At 42.0% G+C, this 22,305-nt stretch overlaps 1 protein-coding gene across 8 annotated transcripts in view; it reads left to right on the forward strand.

Moving 5' to 3' along the window:
* Positions 1-7,935: 7,935 nt before the first annotated feature.
* GPSM2 (G protein signaling modulator 2) overlaps positions 7,936-22,305 on the forward strand; it is a 49,593-nt gene continuing 35,223 nt past the window's right edge. For 2 of the 8 annotated variants that reach the window (XM_063624417.1, XM_063624416.1), the window contains exons 1-2: positions 7,937-8,192; positions 16,525-16,828. In XM_063624417.1, coding sequence (XP_063480487.1) covers positions 16,773-16,828 — 56 coding nt within the window. In that variant the 5' untranslated portion in view covers positions 7,937-8,192; positions 16,525-16,772. Of the gene's footprint in view, positions 8,193-13,427; positions 13,640-16,524; positions 16,829-22,305 lie in introns of those variants that run through there. The other 6 variants (XM_063624415.1, XM_063624418.1, XM_063624413.1 and 3 more) reach the window with 5 other exon arrangements.

The raw sequence follows: 22,305 nt of genomic DNA on the forward strand, positions 1-22,305 counted from the left end.
CTGGGTGTGGTGGTGCACACCTGTAGTCCCAGCTACTTGGGAGGCTGAGGTGGGAGGATCACTTGAATCCAGGAGGCAGACGTTGCAGTGAGCCAAGATCATGCCACTGAACTCCACCCTGGGTGACAGAGCCAGACCCTGTCTCAAAATAATAATAATCATAATACATGAGCAGGCCTTGGTAGCTCACACCTGTAATCCCAGCACTTTGGGAGTCTGAGGGTGGAGGATCACTTGAGGCCAGGAGTTTAAAACCAGCTGGGCAACATCGCAAGACCCTGTCTCTAAAACACACACACACACGCACACACACACACCAGCTGGGCATGGTGACAGAAGCTCACAAGCTTGTAGTCCTAGCTACTCAGGAGGCTGAGGCAGAAGGGATTGCTTGAACCCAGGGGTTGGAGGCTGCAGTGAGCTATGATCACACCACTGCTCTCTAGCCTGGGTAACAGAGGGAGACCCTGTCTCAAAAATATAATAATAATACATGAAAAGAGACTTTAAAATCCTCCGAGGCACACAGGAACTTCATAAAATGAGATTATAGAGCCAGGGAGAAACTTGTATCAAACAGCAGTAACCTTATCTATAAAGCTCTTCAGAAAATTTTTAATGACCTCATTCAGATGTTATCATTTTAGGATGATTGCAGGTTTGCAAGTGTAACATATTTGGCAGTTTGTTTTGCATACTGTCTAAGCTCCACATGGCCTCTGAAGCCCTTTGTGAACTGTGGCAGCCTACCTCTCCAACCTGTCTTCCTACCACACCTTGCCTTGAAATTCATGCTTCAACAATCCCAAGCTATTTATAGCTCCCCAAGCTCACCTGGTGTTTTATGTCCCCAAGTCTTTGAAGAAGACACACCTGGAATGCCCTTCCTCTCCGGCCTCCTTGGCCAGGAGAGGTCATCCCTTCATCTTTTGCCAATTTATGCCCTGTACAAGGTTCCTTGGTTACACTTTCCCCACTATCTTGTAATTAATTGTTTCATATCTGTCCTGTCACTAGCCTATCTGTACTCCCAACCAGGGCATATGGCAGGGATGGCAGGATCTCAACATTTATTTCATGGAACTGGAAATGCTCCCAGTGTGTCATGGTGGTATACATGAGAACCATTAGGATGTCTACAGGGAAGAAGATCCACCAAAAGAGGAGTTCGGATGTTGCTAGATGAAGCATGGTCCTGAAGTTGGTGGCAGTGACACTCCTGCAGCCTGAACTAGAGCAGTTGGTTCTCAATAGGATGGCAGGACCACCCAGGGGCTTTTAGAAATGGAGGGGGAGTGCAGCTGGATTTAGTACTCAGGCGCCACGGTGGAAGTAAAGTCCTGTGCAAAGAAGAATGCTCTCATCCAAAACGCCGATACGGCCCCCAGTTAGAAACACTATTCAAGGATAAAGTGCGGTGACTCATACCTGTAATCCCAGCACTCTGGGAGGGGGAGGCCAAGGTGGGTGGATCATGAGGTCAGGAGTTTGAGCCTGGCCAACATGGTGAAACCCCGTCTCTACTAGAGATACAAAAAATTAGCCGGATGTGGTGGCACGCAACTGTAATCCCAGCTAGTCGGGAGGCTGAGGCAGGGGAATCACGCAAACCTGGGAGGCAGAGGGTGCAGTGAGCCGAGGTCGCGCCACTGCACTCCAGCCTGGGCGACAAAGCGAGACTCTGTCTCAAAAAAAAAAAAAAAAAAAAAAAAAAAAAGACTGCAAATAATCCTCTTCCTTAGTGCTTCATGTGAGTGTGATGTGCAGCTAGTGATGAGGACTGGAATCCTCTCCCTGAAGCGCTGACTTTCTGCACTTACTCCTTGGCCCCTGGGGGGTCCCTGTCCCCTGAATTTCTTTTGCTCCTCAAATACACTGCCTCCTGCCTACCTTAGACCTTCCCTTCATCTGTCCATGGGGCCTGAAGTGTCCACCCCACCTTCCTCTTGCCTTTCTACCTGGCTATTTCTTACTCAACTCTTAGCATGCCACTTCCTCCAGAACCTTCTCTCATTCCTACAGTAGGCCAGGGTCCCCTGATAGAAGCCTCCAGAGTACTCCATGTATCTCCTTAGTAGCATTTATCACAATAATAAAATACTGGTGGAAGGAGGGAGGGCAGACAGTGAGAAAAGGGAAGGCAGACAGGGAGGAGGGAAGGAAGGGAAGAAGAACAATTTGGCTGCTTGAGGAGAGTGGAAAAGCACAAAGTTGTTTAAAAACTGAGTTTGGGCCGGGCGTGGTGGCTCACACCTGTAATCCCAGCACTTTGGGAGGCCGAGGAGGGCGGATCACCTGAGATCGGGAGTTCAAGTCAAGCCTGACCAACATGGAGAAACCCTTCTCTACTAAAAATACAAAATTAGCAGGGCATGGTGGCGCATGCCTGTAATCCCAGCTACTTGGGAGGCTTAGGCAGGATAATCGCTTGAACCCAGGAGGGAGAGGTTACAATGAGCTGAGAATGCACCTCTGCACTCCAGCCTGAGCAACAAGAGCGAAGCTCCGTCTCAAAAACAAACAAACAAACAAAACAAAAACTGAGTTTGACCCTTAGCTCTGCTCCTTAGTAATTGAGGACCTTGGATAAGTTATCTAAGTGATCTGAACCTCAGTCCCCACATCCACAAAATGGAGATAAAGGGTGCTCGTGGCAATTAAATTAGATAAGTATACGGAAGTGCCTTGCTCAGTGTCTGACACATGGTAGGTGCTCAAAAAATGTCAAACCTTTTTACCTTCTCTCCTTCTCCCTCTTCCCCAAATGGAAGGGCAAGTAAGGGTGAAAATTTAACTGAGAAAGGTGGACTGAAAAAGCCTTTGTGCCTAGCTTGCTAGAGAGAACATCTATAATCCTCCTAAATTGGTTTGAAAGGCTCTGTGAACACAAAAATGTCTTAAAGGAAGCCTGTGGTCAGAGGACGAACAGTCATAATTGGTGAGAGTGGAGGCAATGGGTAGAATTCATAGACATTGGCATGGTCGTGTTGCTCAAATATTCATATAAGATCTACCCTTTTCTGCACAATCCCTCCAGCATGCTAGCAAGTATCTGTAGGATGACTACACTTGGTTTCTTGGAAAGAATGTGACCCAATGGGGAAGTGAGATACCACTAAAAATTTACTTAGTTCTTATGCCTAGTGTTCCATTATTGGAACGCTGAGCATGTGAGAATTATTTATAGCCTACTGCTCAAGGTCATCACCAAGGTCTGATTGCAAAAATTCAAAAAATTGCAACCTCAGGCATAAATGGATTAATGTCTCTGAGACCAGAGCCCTACCAAGATTCTACTAATGCAAAACACGATGGTTTGGGAAGGGTCAGTGACAATCATCTGAGGTGGAGTCTAGCCACTAAGGTAGAAAGAATTCCAAATGATGACAATTTGTATTGGTATGATTTGCCTAAACCTCTGGGCACATTTGCAATCCCATTATTAAAACTGATAATAACATCATAAAACAGTGTCATTATCTTCAGAGGAGAACATCTGAGCAAGCATGTTACCCTAAAGGCAAACAGACTCTTAGAAATTCAGCACGTAGAAGACTTCTAGGGTCATCATAAGAGTCTCGCTTCCTTTCTAAGCAAGCCACCCTACTGATTTTTTGAACAATATGGTAGTAATGAAGTTTTACCGGGCAGCTTGTTTGCTACTTCCTTTACACCTGACACCATGTAAATTAAGAGCACTTGATTGCTTTGCTGGCAAAGCAAAGGCAGCCACTAGATCTGCTGTTAACCAGTGATAGCGCCCACCTCTTTAGTGAACTTTAGTGAACCCTAAACTGTATTAGTATATCTTCACTAATGCTGTAAAGAAAGAGAGGTGTCTCCTGGTTAAAGCCCTAAGCTACTTACTTGCTTCTCTTTCTCAGACAGGCTTCTCAAACCTACCATCTTTGATCTACAAGTCCTAAAGTGTTTCCATGCTATTGCCTTTGCCAACTCCTGAAGGTTTTAAAATTGGAAGTCACTCATCCTGGGACCCTCTCAGTCTCGGGATGATTGGTCACCCCAGCTCAGGACAGATTCTCTCCACTCCACCCAACCACTAACATCTGTATTATCTGCCTCCCTCAAGCACTTAATCTCTTTTCATACCTTTTTTTTTTTAATAGAAAGATACCAGAAGGAAGTGATAGAGAGAGGCACGTGTGGGAAGTATGTACAAATTCACAGTGTTTTTTCTTAGTTTTCAACTTTTTTTTTTCTTTTTTGGAAACAGGGTCTCACTCTGTCACCCAGGCTGGGGTATAGTAACGTGATCTCAGCTCACTGCACTCTCTGCCTCCCAGGCTCAAGCTATCCTCCCAGCTCAGCCCCCCAAGTAGCTGGGATTACAGGCACGCGCCACCATTCCCAGCTAATTTTTGTATTTTTAGCAGAGATGGGGTTTTGCCATGTTGGCCAAACTGGTCTCATTAACTCCTAACCTCGGGTGATCCACCCGCCTCGGCCTCCCAAAGTGCTGGGATTACAGGCGTGAGCCACTGCACTTGGCCTTTTTTTCCCCCTTGAGACACAATCTTGTTCTGTTTCCCAGACTGGAGTGCAGTGGCATGATCACAGCTCACTGCAGCCTCAACCTCTCAGGCTCAAGCAATCCTCCCACCTCAGCTTCCTGAGTAGCTGGGACTATAGCCATGCCTGGCTAATTTTTAAAATCTTTTTGTGGAGATGAGATCTCACTGTGTTGCCTAGGCTGGTCTCGAACTTCTGGGCTCAAGCAGTCCACCTACCTTGGCCTCCTAAAGTGCTGGGATTACAGGAATGAGCTGCCGTGCCCAGCTGGTAATAGATTGTTTATCAAAACTATTACAAGTTAATTATTAGATGAACATCAGAATATGGTAGCAATTAATAGAATTCAAAATCTCAGAAGGAGGGTGTACCAAATTTTAGATGTCTTAACATATTTAGGAAATAGGAGATTTATCATCCTGTAGAGTAAATGGTTCATGTTAGGAAGGTTGGGACTCAGCTTCAGCCTCCCGAGTAGCTGAGACTACAGGTGTGTGCCACCACACCAGGCTAATAAAAAAAAATTATTTTTGTAGAGACAGGGTCTCACTATGTTGCCCAGGCTGATCTCAAACTCCTGGCCTCAAGCAGTCCTCCCACCTCAGCTTCTGAAAGTGCTAGAATTACAGGTGTGAGCACACCCGGTCCTGATATTTTTCTTGTTATTTATTTTTGTTGAGCTCCAAGAGATCAGGGGCTGTGTTCTGTTGTGCTCACTACTATATTCCCTGTACTAGAACAGTTCCTGACACACAGCAGAAACTTAATACATACTTGCTGAATACTGTAATGAATAAGCTGAGAGCTGAGGATGAAAAGAAGCCAACCATTTAAAGAGCTCGGGGAAAATCTAGGCAGGGAGGAGGTCCTGAGAGAACCTTGAGGCTTAGTCCGTTCTAGGGCATGAAGAATGCCCTGTGTACTTGGAGGAAAGTGAGGCAGCAGGAGGAAAAAGTAGGAGAGAAGAGAGAAATTGGCAGGGGCAAGATGGCTTAAGGCCTTTTTCCCCCATAGGAAGTTTGGATTTTATTTTAAATTAAATGGGAAATCACTAAAGGTTTACAAGTACGAGAGTGACATAATCTGACTTATACCATTTAAAAGATATTTTTCAATTTGAGTGATTAGGAAGATGGAAGTAAGTAATATCAGAGATAGAAATCACATATGTAAGAGAAGATTTGCAGGGGGTAAATACTTTTGGACATGTTGAATGTAATGTACTTCTGGCTGGGTGAGGGGGCTCACGCCTATAATCTCAGCACTTTGGGAGGCCAAGGCAGGAGGATCCTTTGAGCCCAGGAGTTCAAGACCAGCCTGGGCAACATAGTGAGACCTTTTCTGTACTGAAAAAATAAAATTAGCCAGACATAGTGTCAAGCTACTGGGGTGTAGGGGTGGGGTGAGATTGGAGGATCACTTGGCCCTGGGAGGTTGAGGCTGCTAAGCAGTGATCTCCAGCCTGGGTGACAGAGGGAGGTCCTGTCTCTCTCTCTCTCTCTATATATATATATATATAACTTCCTTTGTGGCTTTCACAGTATCCATACTTTAAAATAATTTATGATTAAGAAGGAATTAATACCTACCTCTGAAACAGTACAGCCAACCAATTCCATTGTTATTTACAAGAACCTGATATTAAAGACGGTTGTTGATAATAATGATAATAGGTATCAAGTATGGAGCAGTTTCTATGTGTCAGGCCCTATGTCAACCACTTAACAACCTTACCTCACGGAAGCATCATAGCAACGCTTATTAGAAGAGGCTTTATTATGTTTTACAGTTGGGGAAACTAAGACTAAAGAAGATAACTCATTCAAGGTCAATCAGCCAGTAAATAGCAGAGTTGGAACTCAAACCCAGGTCTAGTTTGATGACAAAGCTGTTCCTTTAAGCAATTTGCCATAACATGAACCTAATGGGAAATGTTGCTTGGATCACTGGTTATGGCCATCATTCACAGAGATACTGAACCCCGAGTTTTCTTTAACATAGCCTTTACCCTGTAGAAACGTTTAAACTTCATTTCAGAAGAGAAATATCTATTTGAGAAATAATCTAAGTAAATTTATCAGATGCTTTACCCCAGAAAGACTTTGGTCTTGGTATTTTGGTTTTTGTTGTTGTTTGAAACGGAGTCTCGCTCTGTCGCCCAGGCTGGAGTGCAGTGGTGTGATCTCGGCTCACTGCAACCTCTGCCTCCTGGGTTCAAGCAATTCTCCTGCCTCAGCCTCCCGAATAGCTGGGATTGCAGGTGCCCACCACCAGGCACAGCTAATTTTTGTATTTTTGGTAGAGACGGGGTTTCACCATTTTGGCCAGGCTGGTCTCCAACTCAGGTGATCCGCCCACCTCGGCCTCCGAAAATGCTGGTATTACAGACGTGAGCCACCGCGCCCGGCCGGTATTTTGTGAAGAACAAACTACAAGGTTTGTTCTTCAACTATTTTGGGGTCACCTTGACATGGAGGAGAGGTGAATGGAAATAAAACTTATCCTTCCCAGTGTCTTTAGAATGTAGGCACTGAAACTGAGTGAAACTGCCACCCAGTGTTCCTGGGAACCAGCGATTCTGCAGTCAACAGAAGTTTGCTTTTCCAACAGCTGGAAACGCCAGGGTTGGGCACAGCCTCAAGAACTGAGGCTGCCTTGTTCAGACTTTCACACGGTCGCTTTCCTTCCACAGAGGCCTCTTTTTCTTCTACATCCCGCATCTGCCGCTTGGGACACTCATTCTGTAGGGCAGCACCAAGTCTTCCAAAAACCAGCGCCTCATTTTTAAAGGGATCTAGGCCAGCCCCTATCTGAACTCTGTAAGATGTTTTTTGTTTGTTTTGTTTTGGTTTTGAGACGAAATTTCGCTCTTGTTGCCCAGGCTGGAGTGCAATGGTGCGATCTCGGCTCACGGCAACCTCCGCCTCCCAGGTTCAAGCGATTCTCCTGCCTCAGCCTCCTGAGTCGCTGGGATTACAGGCATGGCCCACAACACCCAGCTAATTTTTGTATTTTTAGTAGAGACGGGGTTTCTCCATGTTGATCAGGCTGGTCTCGAACTCCCGACCTCAGGTAATCCGCCCGCCTCGGCCTCCCAAAGTACTGGGATTACAGCCGTCAGCCACTGCGCCCGGCCAACTCTGGACAATATTTATTGCTCTACTTTTTAGTGTCTGAAGAAGAAAGAAGAGGACAGGAAAGAAACTTCAATCTGAGAGTTGAGGACACGTCCCGGAGCAGAGGAGGACCATGCTCCCAAGTCCCCTGTCACCTTGACACGCAGACCGGTAGCCAGGACTGCGAAGAGGGGGGAAACCAGCCCCCCGCCCCGCCCCGCTACGCCGCCAGCCATTGGCCGGTCTGAAAGACGCCGGGCGTTGTCGGTTTGAATGAAAGCGCCAGGAGCCGGGGCGCAGGCGCAGAGGAGGGCGGCGTTGAGGCCGGCGGAGCGGCGGAACCCCTAGGTGGCAGAGGGACGCTCCGGGGAAGCGAGGGGCGCTAAGAGCTCTGGCCCACGTGACCTGCCGGGGGCGGGAGCAGGGGGCGCGCCGGCCTCCTGCGGTGCCCCTGCCTTGGGGAGGGGCCGTGACCACCCGCCTGTCGCCCGAGGCGGCCGCCGCTGCACCTTCACCACGTACCCGGGACCCGCCCGCCCGCGGGAGGTGAGCGCTGCTGCGACGCGGGGTCTGAGGCGTTTGAGGGGCTCTCGGAGGGAGGTGACAGGGAGGGGTTCGTGTGCGTGCGTGTGGGGCTTCTGTGTCCAGAGGTCTGGGGGTGACGTCCTTTGTTTTGGGCGGGGGACGGGCGGGGGGCTTGCGGGACCTGTGGGCTCTGCGGGAACGCGGCGTCGATGCTCAAGAAACCAGAAACTCGGCTTGAGGAGTTGCTGCTTTTTTGTTGGAAAGTCTTAAAATGAGAGTAGAGCGTTAAGAGCCTCACTCCCGAGTATTTTTTTAAGATAAAAAGTATACTAGGGTCCAGCGACTTCTTACTACTATGAATGTGAGTAACAAATTGTGAATTAAAGCCCGAATCCCCGTGGAATTCAATCCGAGGCTGATTGCAATCACTTGGAGTCGGGCGCTTCCTACCTAAACCAGGCAGTTTATGGCAAATACCTGCCTTGACCGTGTTTAAATCAGTGAACTTTTGGGCACCAACTGGTCGATTTACCATAGAAATTGATAGTTCCTGCAAAAAGAGTAAGTAAACATAAAACGTTAAGAAAACCCTTTCCTGAAATCTATAAAATACCTTCAGATAAAAAAAGAAAAAAATCTGTAATTTCCTTGTTTTAATAATAACCAATTAGAGCATTTGAACTAGTAGCATTTGAACTCTGTTAAAGAAGACGAGTAAGGATGGAAATTTTATTTGCCTTAATGCATAATTTAACCACGCCGTAGAATTAAACGAAGTAGGTTCTTGACTTTCCTTTCTGTCGGGTTTGCATTGGAGCGTTCGTGGGGTGTGCTGGAAGTTAACAGGACCAACCGAGCTGAGTTTTCAAGCTGCCACTTTAGAAGGGTGTACCGAAGATTTCTGGCCTGATAATAGCCGGTGTGATTGCTTCTGATAAATACCACCTTTGCTTGGGTTCTCACTATTCAGGAGCAGCTTTAGTTGATTGTTTAGAAGTGAATAAACAACATTAAAAAGGGTGGATCACTGTTGGTTGACATGGTGTGTGTAAGGAGAGAGGGGCCTCAGGGATTAGGGGTGGTCTCACATCTGCTCCTCTTTACAACTACCACGGAGCGGTTTTCGCCAGCTATTTCCCAGGCTATTATTTATACTTTAAGTATTGGAGCGGTTTCAAAGTAAAAAGTTGTGTGATGTTGTTGTAGAGGCATGTCTCCAAAATCCTCTCTGGCCAGATAAGCAGTTTAGTTGTATTTTCTTACGTTCTTAAATCAGATATTCGGTGTTACAAACATATTTTAATATAAATCTGAGACTTGGTTACTAGACTAATTAAAACAGTGATAAGCTATAGTAGTTTTAAAAATGACCTTTTCATAAACATAAAATATTTCTAAGATCTATCTTTAAAAATTTGTAATTAATTTTCTGGAATTTTAAAATTGAAAACCTGACATAGATTTAGGTTATTCTAAATTTATTTGAATATATATTAAATATGTCTATTTTATAATAACAGTTACTGTTATTACTGCAGCACTATGTTGAGTACTTTTGTTATGTATCAGAGCCAGGTGCTGGGTCAGGTGCTTTATAAATCATGTCTGTAATTATCACAGCACATTTTAGGTAAGTGTCATTATGCCCACACCAACTGAGAGTTTAGCGTAAGATCATATAACTAATAAGTCACTGTGCTGAGATTCAAATCATGGCCTGATCCCAAAGCACATGCTGTATTGCTTCTGTGTGTCTGTTTAAATCTCTGCTGTGTCTCTGGATTCCATTTGTAGGGACAAGTTCTACTTTAAAGATGCCTTTAAGTGCTGTGTTTTGTTGTAGCTTCACAGAAACATTTCAGTCTTTCTGTTGGAACTATCTTGCTTCATTATCTTATAAATCATCTTATAAATCACATTATATTTTCAGTATCCTCTTAATCATCTTTATACAAAACATAACTGAAGAGTAAGACTTTTCTGAGTTTCTTACATAAATATGAATACAGTTTTTACTGTGGAGAAGAAATATATTAAAGTCCGGTTTTCTCACTATTATAGGATTCTTTGGCCTCATTATAATTCCTATCTTCTTCCCAGACAAGAAATAAAAGTTTATTGGGCCTCTCTTATGTGCAAAGCAATGTCTTTGGTGTTGTGAGATGACAAGAAAATGCTTCCTATTCAGTAGTTGTTTCTGGAGTTTTTGTAGTATTTTTCTTTCCTCCCTATTCCTGCCTTATATGTTGCTGCCGGTTTATCTTCCTAGCAGAGATCCAACTTGGCTATTCCTTTGTGGGGAAAAAATACCAGCAAGGTTCCCCATTGTGTAAATAAAAGGCTGCGGCCAGGCACGGTGGCTCATGCCTGTAATCCCAGCACTTTGGGAGGCCGAGGTGGACGGATAACAAGGTCAGGAGTTCGACACCAGCCTGAACAACATGGTAAAACCCCATCTCTACTGAAAATACAATAATTAGCCTGGTGTGGTGGCGCATGCCTGTAATCCAAGCTACTCAGGAGGTTGAGGCAGGAGAATCTCTTGAACCCGGGAGGCAGAAGTTGCAGTGAGCTGAGATCGCGCCACTGCACTCCAGCCTGGGTGACAGAGCAAGAATCCATCTCAAAAAAAAAAAAAAAAAGCTGAATATGAATATGTGCTTCTGCCACATATTCAGAGTCCCTCACAATTTGTTACTGTTCTACCTTCTCAGCCTTCTCTTTCACTACTGTGAACACTGTGTGCTTATCCTGGAACACATTCTGTGCATTTCTACCTCTCCCTTTTTCTTGAGCCATTGTTTTCCCTTGACTGGAATGCCTTTTCTTCATTTGGCTAATAAGATCTACCCATACTTCAAGGTGCAGTACAAACTTCCTTGCTTCCAAAAGGTTTTCCCTGGTCCTTTTTAGTTAGTTAGAATTATTATTCCCATATTATCTCAAAACATTATTGAATAGAAACATTTATTTTCCCACAGAATGGCCATAACTTTTGGGAAGAGAAGACAAAATCATGTTTAATATATTTTCCTATGGAGAATTCTAAACTCAAACTCTCTAGGGATCCTTTCTAAGCATTTATAATATTTCTGCATTTGGGATTTATTTCTGCTTTAAAATGTGTTTGGGTCAGGCGCGGTGGTTTACACCTGTAATCCCAGCACTTTGAGGGGCCCAGGTGGGCGGATCACTTGAGGCCAGGAGTCGAAACCAGCCTGTCCAACATGGCGAAACCCGGTCTCTACTAAAAATACAAAAATTAGCCAGGCGTGGTGCTAGGCACCTGTGGGAGGCTGAGACAGGAGAATCACTTGAACCCAGGAGGTGGAGGTTGCAGTGAGCCAAGATGGCACCATTGCACTCCAGCCTGGGCGACAGAGTGAGACTCCGTCTCAAAAAAAAAAAAAAAAAAAAAAGAACAATGCTTAGTGGAAAGGACCATTTCTTTTCTATTTCACTATTGGGCTTTAAAATTATGTATATATATTAATTGATTGAAGCTGATGACTGACCATCGTTGGTAGTAATAAATGGCTATGCTTACCAGAAAGGTTTATATATAGTTCAGATGATCTAACCTGGAGGCAAGAAAAGTAAATTATATTTATTGTCTGATGAATGTTACCAGTTTGTATAGATCCATGGATGGAAGAAACAGACCAAAAACAAACAAAGAAACAGACCAAAAGTTATTGGCATTTAAGTGGCAGTCAGGATCAGATAGTTTAGATAAATTCGAAGAAGCACAAAATGTAACCTAGTTTGCAAACTTTTTACTGCCAACGGAGTAAAGCAGGGCTAGGATCTCTTTGATAAAGAGCTGGCCTTTCTTGTCTGCTCTGATTGCATACCTTGGACAGTGCCTGGAAGTCCACTTAGCTGTCTAAAGGGAGTCTGTCTATTTTGACTTCCTAATCAGATAATTAAATGTGAGGCAGTTAGAGTTATGTACTAGTTGATCTTTCTATATGTTTCCGTCAATTCCTGGGATATGGAAAAAATGATCGCCTTTTCTTTATGGTTAGATGCTGTGATCTAGCAATTTTGTTAATTTTGAGGTTTTTGGAGCATTGCTTGGAAGATGCTATAAGAGACAGATTTGTTCCTTGCAGATTGTTAGTTGTAAATAGTAATGGAGGTTGGAGGTCGAACTTGATGACTTCTCAATATCCTTTCAAACCTATAATTTATTTTCCAATCCTTGGTCCTGTGATTAAATTTTCTTATCCTAATGAACAAATGTGTAATTTAATATTTGTTGCAAATTTTACTAGTTTTACACTATATACACACACATTATTTCTAGGAAGTAGGTTTGTTAACTCCATGTAATTAGGAACATGAGTGAACACATTATTGCTAAATTGGCTAGAGAGTTCTTAAAACATGAATCATGAATCAAGAATTGCTTGTTCGGTAAATATTTTTTTGTGCGAAGTGCTACCTAATTGTTATGGAGATTGTAATGTAAGAGGCACTTTTAAAGATATTCTTCCCTTGAGAATAGTAAGACTATATTATAAATTGCTCTTATTGAAATAGTGAATAGCATTCTGTCTTCTTGCTTATTTTAATGGTCTTAGAAGTGGTTCTTTCTACGTACGGTTTTCATCATGTAAAGTATTTTGCAACTTTATTTATATTCATTTACTTATTCGTTAATTTGTTAAACATGTAAATGCTACATGTTTACATCTTAAGAAGTATGAAATTAACATTTTATGCCGGGCACGGTGGCTCACGCTTGTAATCCCAGCACTTTGGGAGGCCGAGGCGGGCGGATCGCGAGGTCAGGAGATCGAGACCACGGTGAAACCCCGTCTCTACTAAAAATACAAAAAATTAGCCGGGCGTGGTGGCGGGCGCCTGTAGTCCCAGCTACTCGGAGAGGCTGAGGCAGGAGAATGGCGTGAACCCGGGAGGCGGAGCTTGCAGTGAGCCGAGATTACGCCACTGCACTCCAGCCTGGGCGACAGAGCGAGACTCCGTCTCAAAAAAAAAAAAAAAAATTAACATTTTATAATTGCGAAATTTAGAATTTCATTAAGAACTCATGGATGAGAAAAATATTTTTTTTTTTAGAGACAGGATCTGACTCTGTGGCCCAGACTGGAGTGCAGTGGTGCAATCATCGATTACTATAACCTCCAACTCCTGGGCTCAAGTAATCCTCCTGCCTCATCCTCCCAAGTAGCTGGGACTACAGGCACAGGCCACCACACCTGGTTGCTTTTTTAATTTTTTGTAGAAACGGGGTCTTGTACGTTGCCTGGGCTGGTCTGGAACTGCTGGTCTCAAGTGATCCTTCCACCTTGGTCTCCCAAAGCACTGGGATTACAGATGTGAGCCACCGGGCCTGGCTGAGAAAAATATTTAAATTTAATATCAGTATCTGTGGGGAATTGGTTCCAGGACCCCCTGAGGATACCAAAATCCATGGATGCTCAAGTTCCTTGTATAACATGGTATAGTATTTGCATATAACCTATACACATCTCCCCACAACCTTTTAATCCTCTCTAGATTACTTATGATACCTACTACGATGTAAATGCTATGTAAATATTTGTTATACGGTATTGTTTAGGGAATAATGCCAAGGAAAAAAGTCTGTACATGTTCAGTAGAGACACAACTTTTCATTTTCTTTCCTGAATATTTTTGATACACGGTTGATTGAATCCACTATGCAGAACCCACAGATCTGGAGGGCCTACTATAATTTAATTCTAAGGTAAAATAATTCTAATACCTCTCTGCTCCATTTTATAAATAACAGCCCAAACCTCATAGTGGATAATGGGAGATAATTTCATTGCCAGTTTAGCTATTTGTGTAATCTAGATGCACTTTGGAGCTATTGCTATGAGTATCCACACTAATTCCCTTTAATAATTTTTTTATTAAGGAAAAAAGAGGCACAGTGGAATTCTGAACAAAAGGAAAAGAGATTTGATGTGTTGATAGCTGTGATTTCATGTGTTGATAGCTGCTACCTTTTTGTTCTTTCTTAAAATACTGCTCCCTAGCCCATGCTGTGGCGTGCACCTGTAGTCCCAGCTACTTGGGAGGTTGAAGCCAGAGGATCACCAAGAGTTCCAGGCTGCAGCGTGTTATGATTGTGATGTGAATAGCCACTGTATTCCAGCCTGGGCAACATAGCGAGATCCCATCTCTAAAAAAACAAAACAACAACAAAAGATAGTGCTTCCTTTCTTGGCCAAGGGAACGGATAAGAGGAGTAATATTTTGTGTTTCTTGCATGCTAAACTTGTTATTAATATGAAAACCTCATTTCCTCTAGGAAACTTTGACAGTATTCCCAAGGCTGTTTCTTTCTACCTTCCCTGCGTTCACCTTACTGCTCTGTTCCCTATTAACCTCTAGCTGTACTTAATTAACAGAGCAGTGAGTATTCATTAGAGTCTGGTTTATGATATAGCTGAAATACTTAAAAGGATGTTATATAGAAGAGGAATTAGGCTTTATTGTATATGGCAGCAGAAGGAAGAAGTAGAACAAATGGGTAGAAATGGAAGGAATGCTCAAAGTATGGAACAATTTTCTTACAGGAATATTCAAAATTAGGATTAGCTGCTTTATGACCTATGTAGGAATGCTATAGTAAAATAGTGGACTAACTGACCTCTAGGATTGTTTATAACACTGAGATTCCAGGACTTTATGATTGTGTATTTACTGAGTTTTCTCATATATGTATATGTATATCCTTCGTCTTTCTCAACTGTTATCTCAGAGGTTATAGTTTATATCTGATGTGCTGTAGCTCTCTCTAATGTATCGGTATGGATTCATTTTTATTTAAAAATTCTCAGTCTTTATCACTGAAGATTTTGCCTTTATTCTATTTTTCTTTCTCACCCTCCTGTTAGATATATTATAGAGCTGCTCATTTTGTCCTCCTTTTCTCTGAACTTCTCTTTATTATTTTTCATCTGCTTATTCTCTCTTTAGCTGCTTAACTAGTACATTGAGGGTTTGTTGTTGTTGTTGTTGTTTTGGTGGGGGGAGACAGAGTTGCGCTGTGTCGCCTGGGCTGGAGTGCAATGGCATGATCTTGGCTCACTGCAACCTCCGCCTCCTGGGTTCAAGTGATTCTCATGCTTCAGCCTCCTGAGTAGCTGGGATTACAGGCTTGCATCACCACGCCTGGCTAATTTTTGTATTTTTAGTAGAGACAAGGTTTCGCCATGTTGGCTAGGCTGATCTTGAACTCCTGGCCTCAAGTGATCACCTGCGTCTGCCTCCCAAAGTGTTGGGATTACAGGCATGAGCCATTGCCCCTGGCCTTAACTAGTACATTGAGTTATTAATATCAGTGTTCATGGTAGTTTTTTGTTTCATTTTGTTTTGGGGCAGGGTCTTGCTCTGTCACCCAGGCTGGAGTGCAGTGGCATGAATATTAATACTTTTAGTAACAGCAATCCAAAAAACTACAATCCAAATGTCCATCAACAGCAGAATGAAAAATACATTTGGTATACAATGGAATACACATGCAAGTTGTAGCTATGCACAACAATTGAGAAAAATCACAGAAACAATGTTCAGCAAAATCACACAAAACTAAATGGTATCTTATTTAGGACTATACTGACATTTGTGGTAAAGTTGTAAAGACAAACAAAGGAATAAGGAACAAAATCTAGTTTAGAAATCACCTTAGAGGGAAAAGGAAGGAGATGGGTTAGGTTGGACTACCCAGGAGACTTTAAAGGCAGTGGTAATGTTCTTATTTTAAACTGAATGGTGTTATATAAATATTTGTTGTGTCATTCTTTTTACCATACACATATTTCCCAAATGTCTTTTGTACCTACCCAATATTAATAAAAAACATTTTAAAGACCTTAAAGAGTTTAAGTAGAATGTATTTTGAAAGCAAATGAATCCAGCTATAACCTAAGTATCAGTGTGACATCTTCTTTGAAGAAATAAATTTACTGAGTTTGGAGTTGACTATTTCAAATAATTATTGAATTTTCATTTGATTTGTTAATAGTAGTTTTTAAAAGTTTGAAGCAGCAATTTTGTTTTTAGATGCTAATATGATACATACTGTTCTTTTTTGTTTATAGCAGAAAATATTACATAAAAGTATTAAATTTCAAACGTATCTTAAAAATTAAAGTACAGTTCTCAAATTTCTTCTATTCCCACCCCTATTTAGAAGCTCCATGATGACAGTTAAGCCCTGTGCTGTCTTTTGTAGTGATTGACATGACAGCAGTCTGCGGAGTTAGCTTGTGATTATGTACAGCTCAGGGTTACTGTAGGTTATTCTTTGAAAATAGGACTTCAAGCAAAGCATCTTGTATTCCTTTTGCAGAAATGTTGCTGAAGTGCTGCTGAAAGGGCCAGAGATGCAAGGATTTGGGACACATTTTGAACCTTTAAGCTGTCTGACATTGACCTCCTTTCATTATTAATAAAGAAGAAGCAGGAGCTTAGGATGTATTAACACCAACTCATTAATATACTAACCGGACAATGTTCTACAAACAATTCTACATTGTAAAGGACTGGATTGGCACAAAATAAAATAATTTTATTTTATTCAGCTTATAATATGACTCGATGGAGGAAAATTTGATAAGCATGAGGGAAGACCATTCTTTTCATGTTCGTTACAGGTAAGACTATTGCTGTCGTAATGGATGACTTTTAATCCTTATTTTAAAATGTTTTTAACTCTGATGACCATTTCAAGTTTCAGTTGAAAATACTCAAATATACCAGCCATAGTATTGTCTGTAGACAATATTTTCTTTTTGTTGTAAGTTTTTGTGTCCTTTCTGTAGGAAAATGGTAGTAGAGCCCAATTATGTACTATGGTTTGTTTAATGTTCTCTGGAAGAGTTTATGAATAATTTCTTTATAATTTGTAACTTTTTATATAATGCAAATATGTAAATGAAATATGTTTGAAAATCTTTGGGGCTAAAAGATGGATTTTTTAAAAATGTGGTCAGCTGAAGGACCTAACCTTTGCATTATAATTTAATGTGATCTTTTAGAAATGAACTTTTTATTTTTGATTTATTTTTATTTTTTGTAGTGTACTGTTTTGATTCCGTTCTCATTTCCTTTTTTGTATATTTTTTATTTTTTTAATTTTACTTTTTCTATATTATTAGAGATGGGAGTCTCACTATATTGCCCAGGCAAGTCTCAAACTCCTGGGCTCAAGCAATCCTCCTGCCTCAGCCTCCAGAGTAGCAGGAACTACAGGTGTGTGCCGGTGCACCTGGCTTTTTATTTTATATTTAAAGGAAATTTTATTTCACAATCATTATTACTATTTTAAATATGTACCTAATCCACATTAATATAAATACATTATTATTAAAATACAAATAAGCACTGCTCAAAAGAAATGTCATTTTTAAGCTTAATGTCTAGTGACATTTTGTGTTGTTTTGCTGATTTAATACATAAGACCACATTTTTACATGAAGTAGTGGTTTGATAATCCCTAATTTACTCCAGAAAGCAAGTCAGGCTGAGGAAAGGCACCCACATTCTCTCACAAGCTTCATGGGCCCTAGGGAAATGGCCTGGCTCCTCTAGGACTTACAGTGTTCCCTTGGATGCCCAAATGGATTGTCTACATTCCTGGTAGAAGGTTGCAGATTGTAAGGACCAGTGTTCCCACCTTTGTTCTTCATCCACAAGTATCTTTCACAAATACAACACACTCCCTTTGGCTACACCTTATATATAATATGTTATGCACATGTATGTGTGTTGGTGGGGGGGAATGCTTCCCACTGATCTAGATCAGGATCCAAATCAGACATACACATCAGGAAAGGAGTGAAGATAGCCAGGAAGTGATAGCTGGGCAGAATGAAGGTACAGACTGGGCAGGTCTTCCTGATTTTTCAGAAGAGCCCAGGAAATCTGAAAATCTGAAGTGGTTTTTTTTTGTTGTTTTGTTTTTTTTTTTTATTTTTTTTGTTTTTTTTTTTTTGAGACAGTCTCACTCTGACACCCAGGCTGGAGTGCAGTGGCACGAGTTTGGCTCACTGTAACCTCCGCCTCCCATGTTAAAGCGATTCTCTTGTCTCAGCTTCCCGAGTAGCTGGGATTATAGGTGTGTGTCACCACGCCCAGCTAATTTTTTGTATTTTTAGTAGATACAGGTTTTTTGCCATATTGACCAGGCTGGTCTTGAACTCCTGGCTTCAAGTGATCTGCACGCCTTGGCCTCCCAAAGTGCTGGGATTATAGGCATGAGCCACCAAGCCCAGCCAGAAATCTAAATCTTTATTGTGCTGTCTCCAAATTCTGAAATGTTGGCAGCTAATGCAAAATTTTTTTTTTTAATGTGGGTTGAACATTTTGAGGAGGAAAAAAAGGCCTATAACAGACACAACTCTCTAAAAAACCACACAGGCAGGTGGGGGAGGTAGAGCTCGAGGTTTTGAGAAAGCTTCTCTCCGGGACGTAACATACACTTACCCTGGGACTCCGAGGCTCTAACCCTCCTGCACCTCGAGGCCCAGAGCACCAAGCACGACGTCCCCATCTCCTGGCCTTGCCCACCTCATTGCCCTCCATACCTCCTCATCACACCCTCCATTCCCCAAACCCCATAGGTTTCTCTGCCTCCCAGACTTTGCCCCTTATTCCTTGGATGGCCTAGAATGCCATTACCTGCCATCCTCCCAGGCACTGTCTGTTGCAAGCCAGGCTCCCATTCTCATTCCTCACTCCTAGAGGGTTGCATACAGACCTTCCTATTGCATCCTTCTAGATGGGCTGCTTAGGTCAGTGTCACCCACAGACACCATGCACCCAGTGATAGTCTGTGAGAGCATGCAGCCCACCCCCATCCATGTGTGGAGCTCAGCCTTCATAAATGAGCATTTTGAAGGAATGGGTATTAAATAAAGTCGGAATAGGTGGGTACTTTGTAAACATCATAACCAATAGCCAGTTTAATATTTAGTGATAAAATATTAATGACATCTCTAATGCAATTAGGAACAAAACAAGGCTATCTGCACTATGATTATTAATATTCTGGAAGTTCTGGTAATTGCACTAAATGATAAAATAAATGCAAACTTAAATATAATCATTTAATAAGGTAATTAAGGAATTTTTTTTTTTTTTTTTTTTGAGATGGAGTATCACTCTGTCACCCAGGCTGGAGTGCAGTGGTGTGCAGTCTCAGCTCACTGCAATCGCTGCCTCTCAGGTTCAAGCAATTCTCCTGCTTCAGCCTCCTGAGTAGCTGGGACCACAGGCGCGCGCCACCATGCCCGGCTAATTTTTGTATTTTTAGTAGAGATGGGGTTTTGCCATGTTGGCCAGACTGGTCTCAAACTCCTAACCTCGGGTGATCCACCCGCCTCGGCCTCCCAAAGTGCTGGGATTACAGGCATGAGCCACCACACTTGGCCTTTTTTTTCCCCCTTGAGACAGTCTTGTTCTGTTTCCCAGACTGGAGTGCAGTGGCATGATCACAGCTCACTGCAGCCTCAACCTCTCAGGCTTAAGCAATCCTCCCACCTCAGCTTCCTGAGTAGCTGGGACTATAGCCATGCCTGGCTAATTTTTAAAATCTTTTTGTGGAGATGAGATCTCACTGTGTTGCCTAGGCTGGTCTCGAACTTCTGGGCTCAAGCAGTCCACCTACCTTGGCCTCCTAAAGTGCTGGGATTACAGGAATGAGCTGCCGTGCCCAGCTGGTAATAGATTGTTTATCAAAACTATTACAAGTTAATTATTAGATGAACATCAGAATATGGTAGCAATTAATAGAATTCAAAATCTCAGAAGGAGGGTGTACCAAATTTTAGATGTCTTAACATATTTAGGAAATAGGAGATTTATCATCCTGTAGAGTAAATGGTTCATGTTAGGAAGGTTCATGCCAAGGAAGTTAACATAGGTAAGATGAGGACATTTCTATTAAAAAAGAGTTTCAAGTAAAATAAAAAGGAAGACATTTAAGATAATTAAGATGAGCTTTTAATATATGAAATGCTGTCATCCTACCCTTTACATAAATTTCCAGAAACGTGGGAATTACATACTTTTTTCCTTTCTCATTCTGTATCCAGCATGAAGTATTGCTGGTTTCATCTCCTAAATGTATCTCAGATTTATCTACTCATGTGCATCCTCCCAGTTGTTTGAAAGGCTTGTTCCCCGGTGCTGTAAAGAAATAGCACTTGAACATAAATTTATTTAGTAAGGCCATTTCTACTTCCTGCAGAAGGGGTACACTCGCCAGCAGTTTTGCCTCGAGAGTACACCGAACAAAGGAGACAGGGTCATTTATAACCTGACGCATCCACCCTACTGCTGTGTCCGGTTTCCATTGGCTGGAACGGGACCTCACATTCTGTATTTGTCCCTATTGGCTAGCAACTTAGAACTTTTTAAAAGAGGCAAAGGTAGAGGGGAACAAAGGAAAGAGGAAGTAACTTGTGGAATGCTGAGGAAGGTAAAAACACTTTTAAATAAGGAAGAGGAACAGGCTATGACCTAATGCTTGCTTGGACCAGTATAAGCATGCTAGGGCAAATACTTAGGCTAAATTATGGGAGCTAAGAACATAAAGTACATTGATTTCCTTATTACGGCTAGCAGATATTTAAGAAGGTTAGCACAGGTCTTTGAATAAATTTTGTGTCTAAGAGAAGTTACTGTTTATTCCTAATTAGATGGGGAGGAAAGTCTTTGAAGAGGAACCTCTACTTTACCTTTTACACCACCATAGCTATAATTGAGATCCTCAGGATCTTCCTTCCAGACTCCCTCCATTCTTCACCTCTTGGAACCCATCGTTTTGACTTGTCACTAGTGGGCTCAGTCTCAAAACACAGAGCTAACCGTGCAACCTCTCTGCTTAATACCTGGGGTGGCTCCTAGTCACCGAGCCAAGCTGAACACAGAACACAAGATCTTCATTATCTGGCTTCTGCCTATTCCTGGGACCTTACTTCCTGCCATTCTTCACCTTGTACTTTGAGCTCTGGTTTCCTGCATGTCATGCTGTTTAATGTCTCAGTGTCTTTGTTCATGCTATACCCTATGTTGGATTCCCTTCCCACTTTCTTTGTTTAGCTAATTCTACTCAATATCTAAGATACAGCTCGGAGATTATCTCCTCCTGGAAACCATTTCTAAGCTCCATAGTTAGGCTCTATGGCCTCCCTGTGCTCATATTACAATCTGTGCATTTTTCTTAGCACCAACTATATTAAAATTAAATGAATCTGTTTTTATGGTGCTCTCTTCCTCCTCACCTCTCCCTTTGAGCATTAGCTCCTCAGCTATGGTCGTTCCTCAGCAGCCATGATAATTAGCATGTTGTCTGGCACATATTGAACTTCAATGGAATATGAATGTAATAAGATGTTTATCTTGCTGAATGTTTTGAATAGTATTGTGCTTTCTAATATGGTAAGAGCAGTAGATAAGTAGGAATGGCTTGTACCTCTGCCTGTTGGAAGATCTTAGAATTGTCCTTTTTCCATGATACAGTCTAGATCAAACATGGTTGCACTTTGCTATAGGACTTCACCAAGGGAAACTTAAAAATCTGTACTGTCTGTAATAGGATTATACCAAACAAATCCCTGGGTTTATCAGTGCTCTAAGACCAGCATTCTGTATATTGATTGGATTGTCGTATAATTGGGGGTAATGATTTGAACTCTTTATGTTAGGCCATAGGCTGGTATAAGTTATTCTTCTGCTGTAGTAAATACTTATGAAATGTTTTATCCATCTGGTTCTTCCATTGTGGAGGTCCTCCTCTATCCCTGGAGGAGTTTCTGTGGCACAATGAATTTGTAATTTTGAAATGGAATGTTTCTTGGAACACTAAGTAACCTCCTAAGGGGACATCAGAATGCTTTATGAAATATTTTGCACCTATTTGAGAAGGTGGAGACTGATAGCAAAGTACAATTTATTTCTAAGTTTAAAAAAATTATATGACTGATTTTTAAGGAATTTTTTTTGTGTGTGATAATGGTATTGTGATTATATTTTTTGGAAAAGATTAACCTTTTAAAGATACATACTAAGGTGTTTACAAATGAAATCATATGCTTTCCAGAATGTACTTCAGACCAATCTGGGGTTG

Source organism: Symphalangus syndactylus, chromosome 12 (assembly GCF_028878055.3).
Source record: "Symphalangus syndactylus isolate Jambi chromosome 12, NHGRI_mSymSyn1-v2.1_pri, whole genome shotgun sequence".
In the NCBI taxonomy this organism is placed as follows: Eukaryota; Metazoa; Chordata; class Mammalia; order Primates; family Hylobatidae; genus Symphalangus; species Symphalangus syndactylus.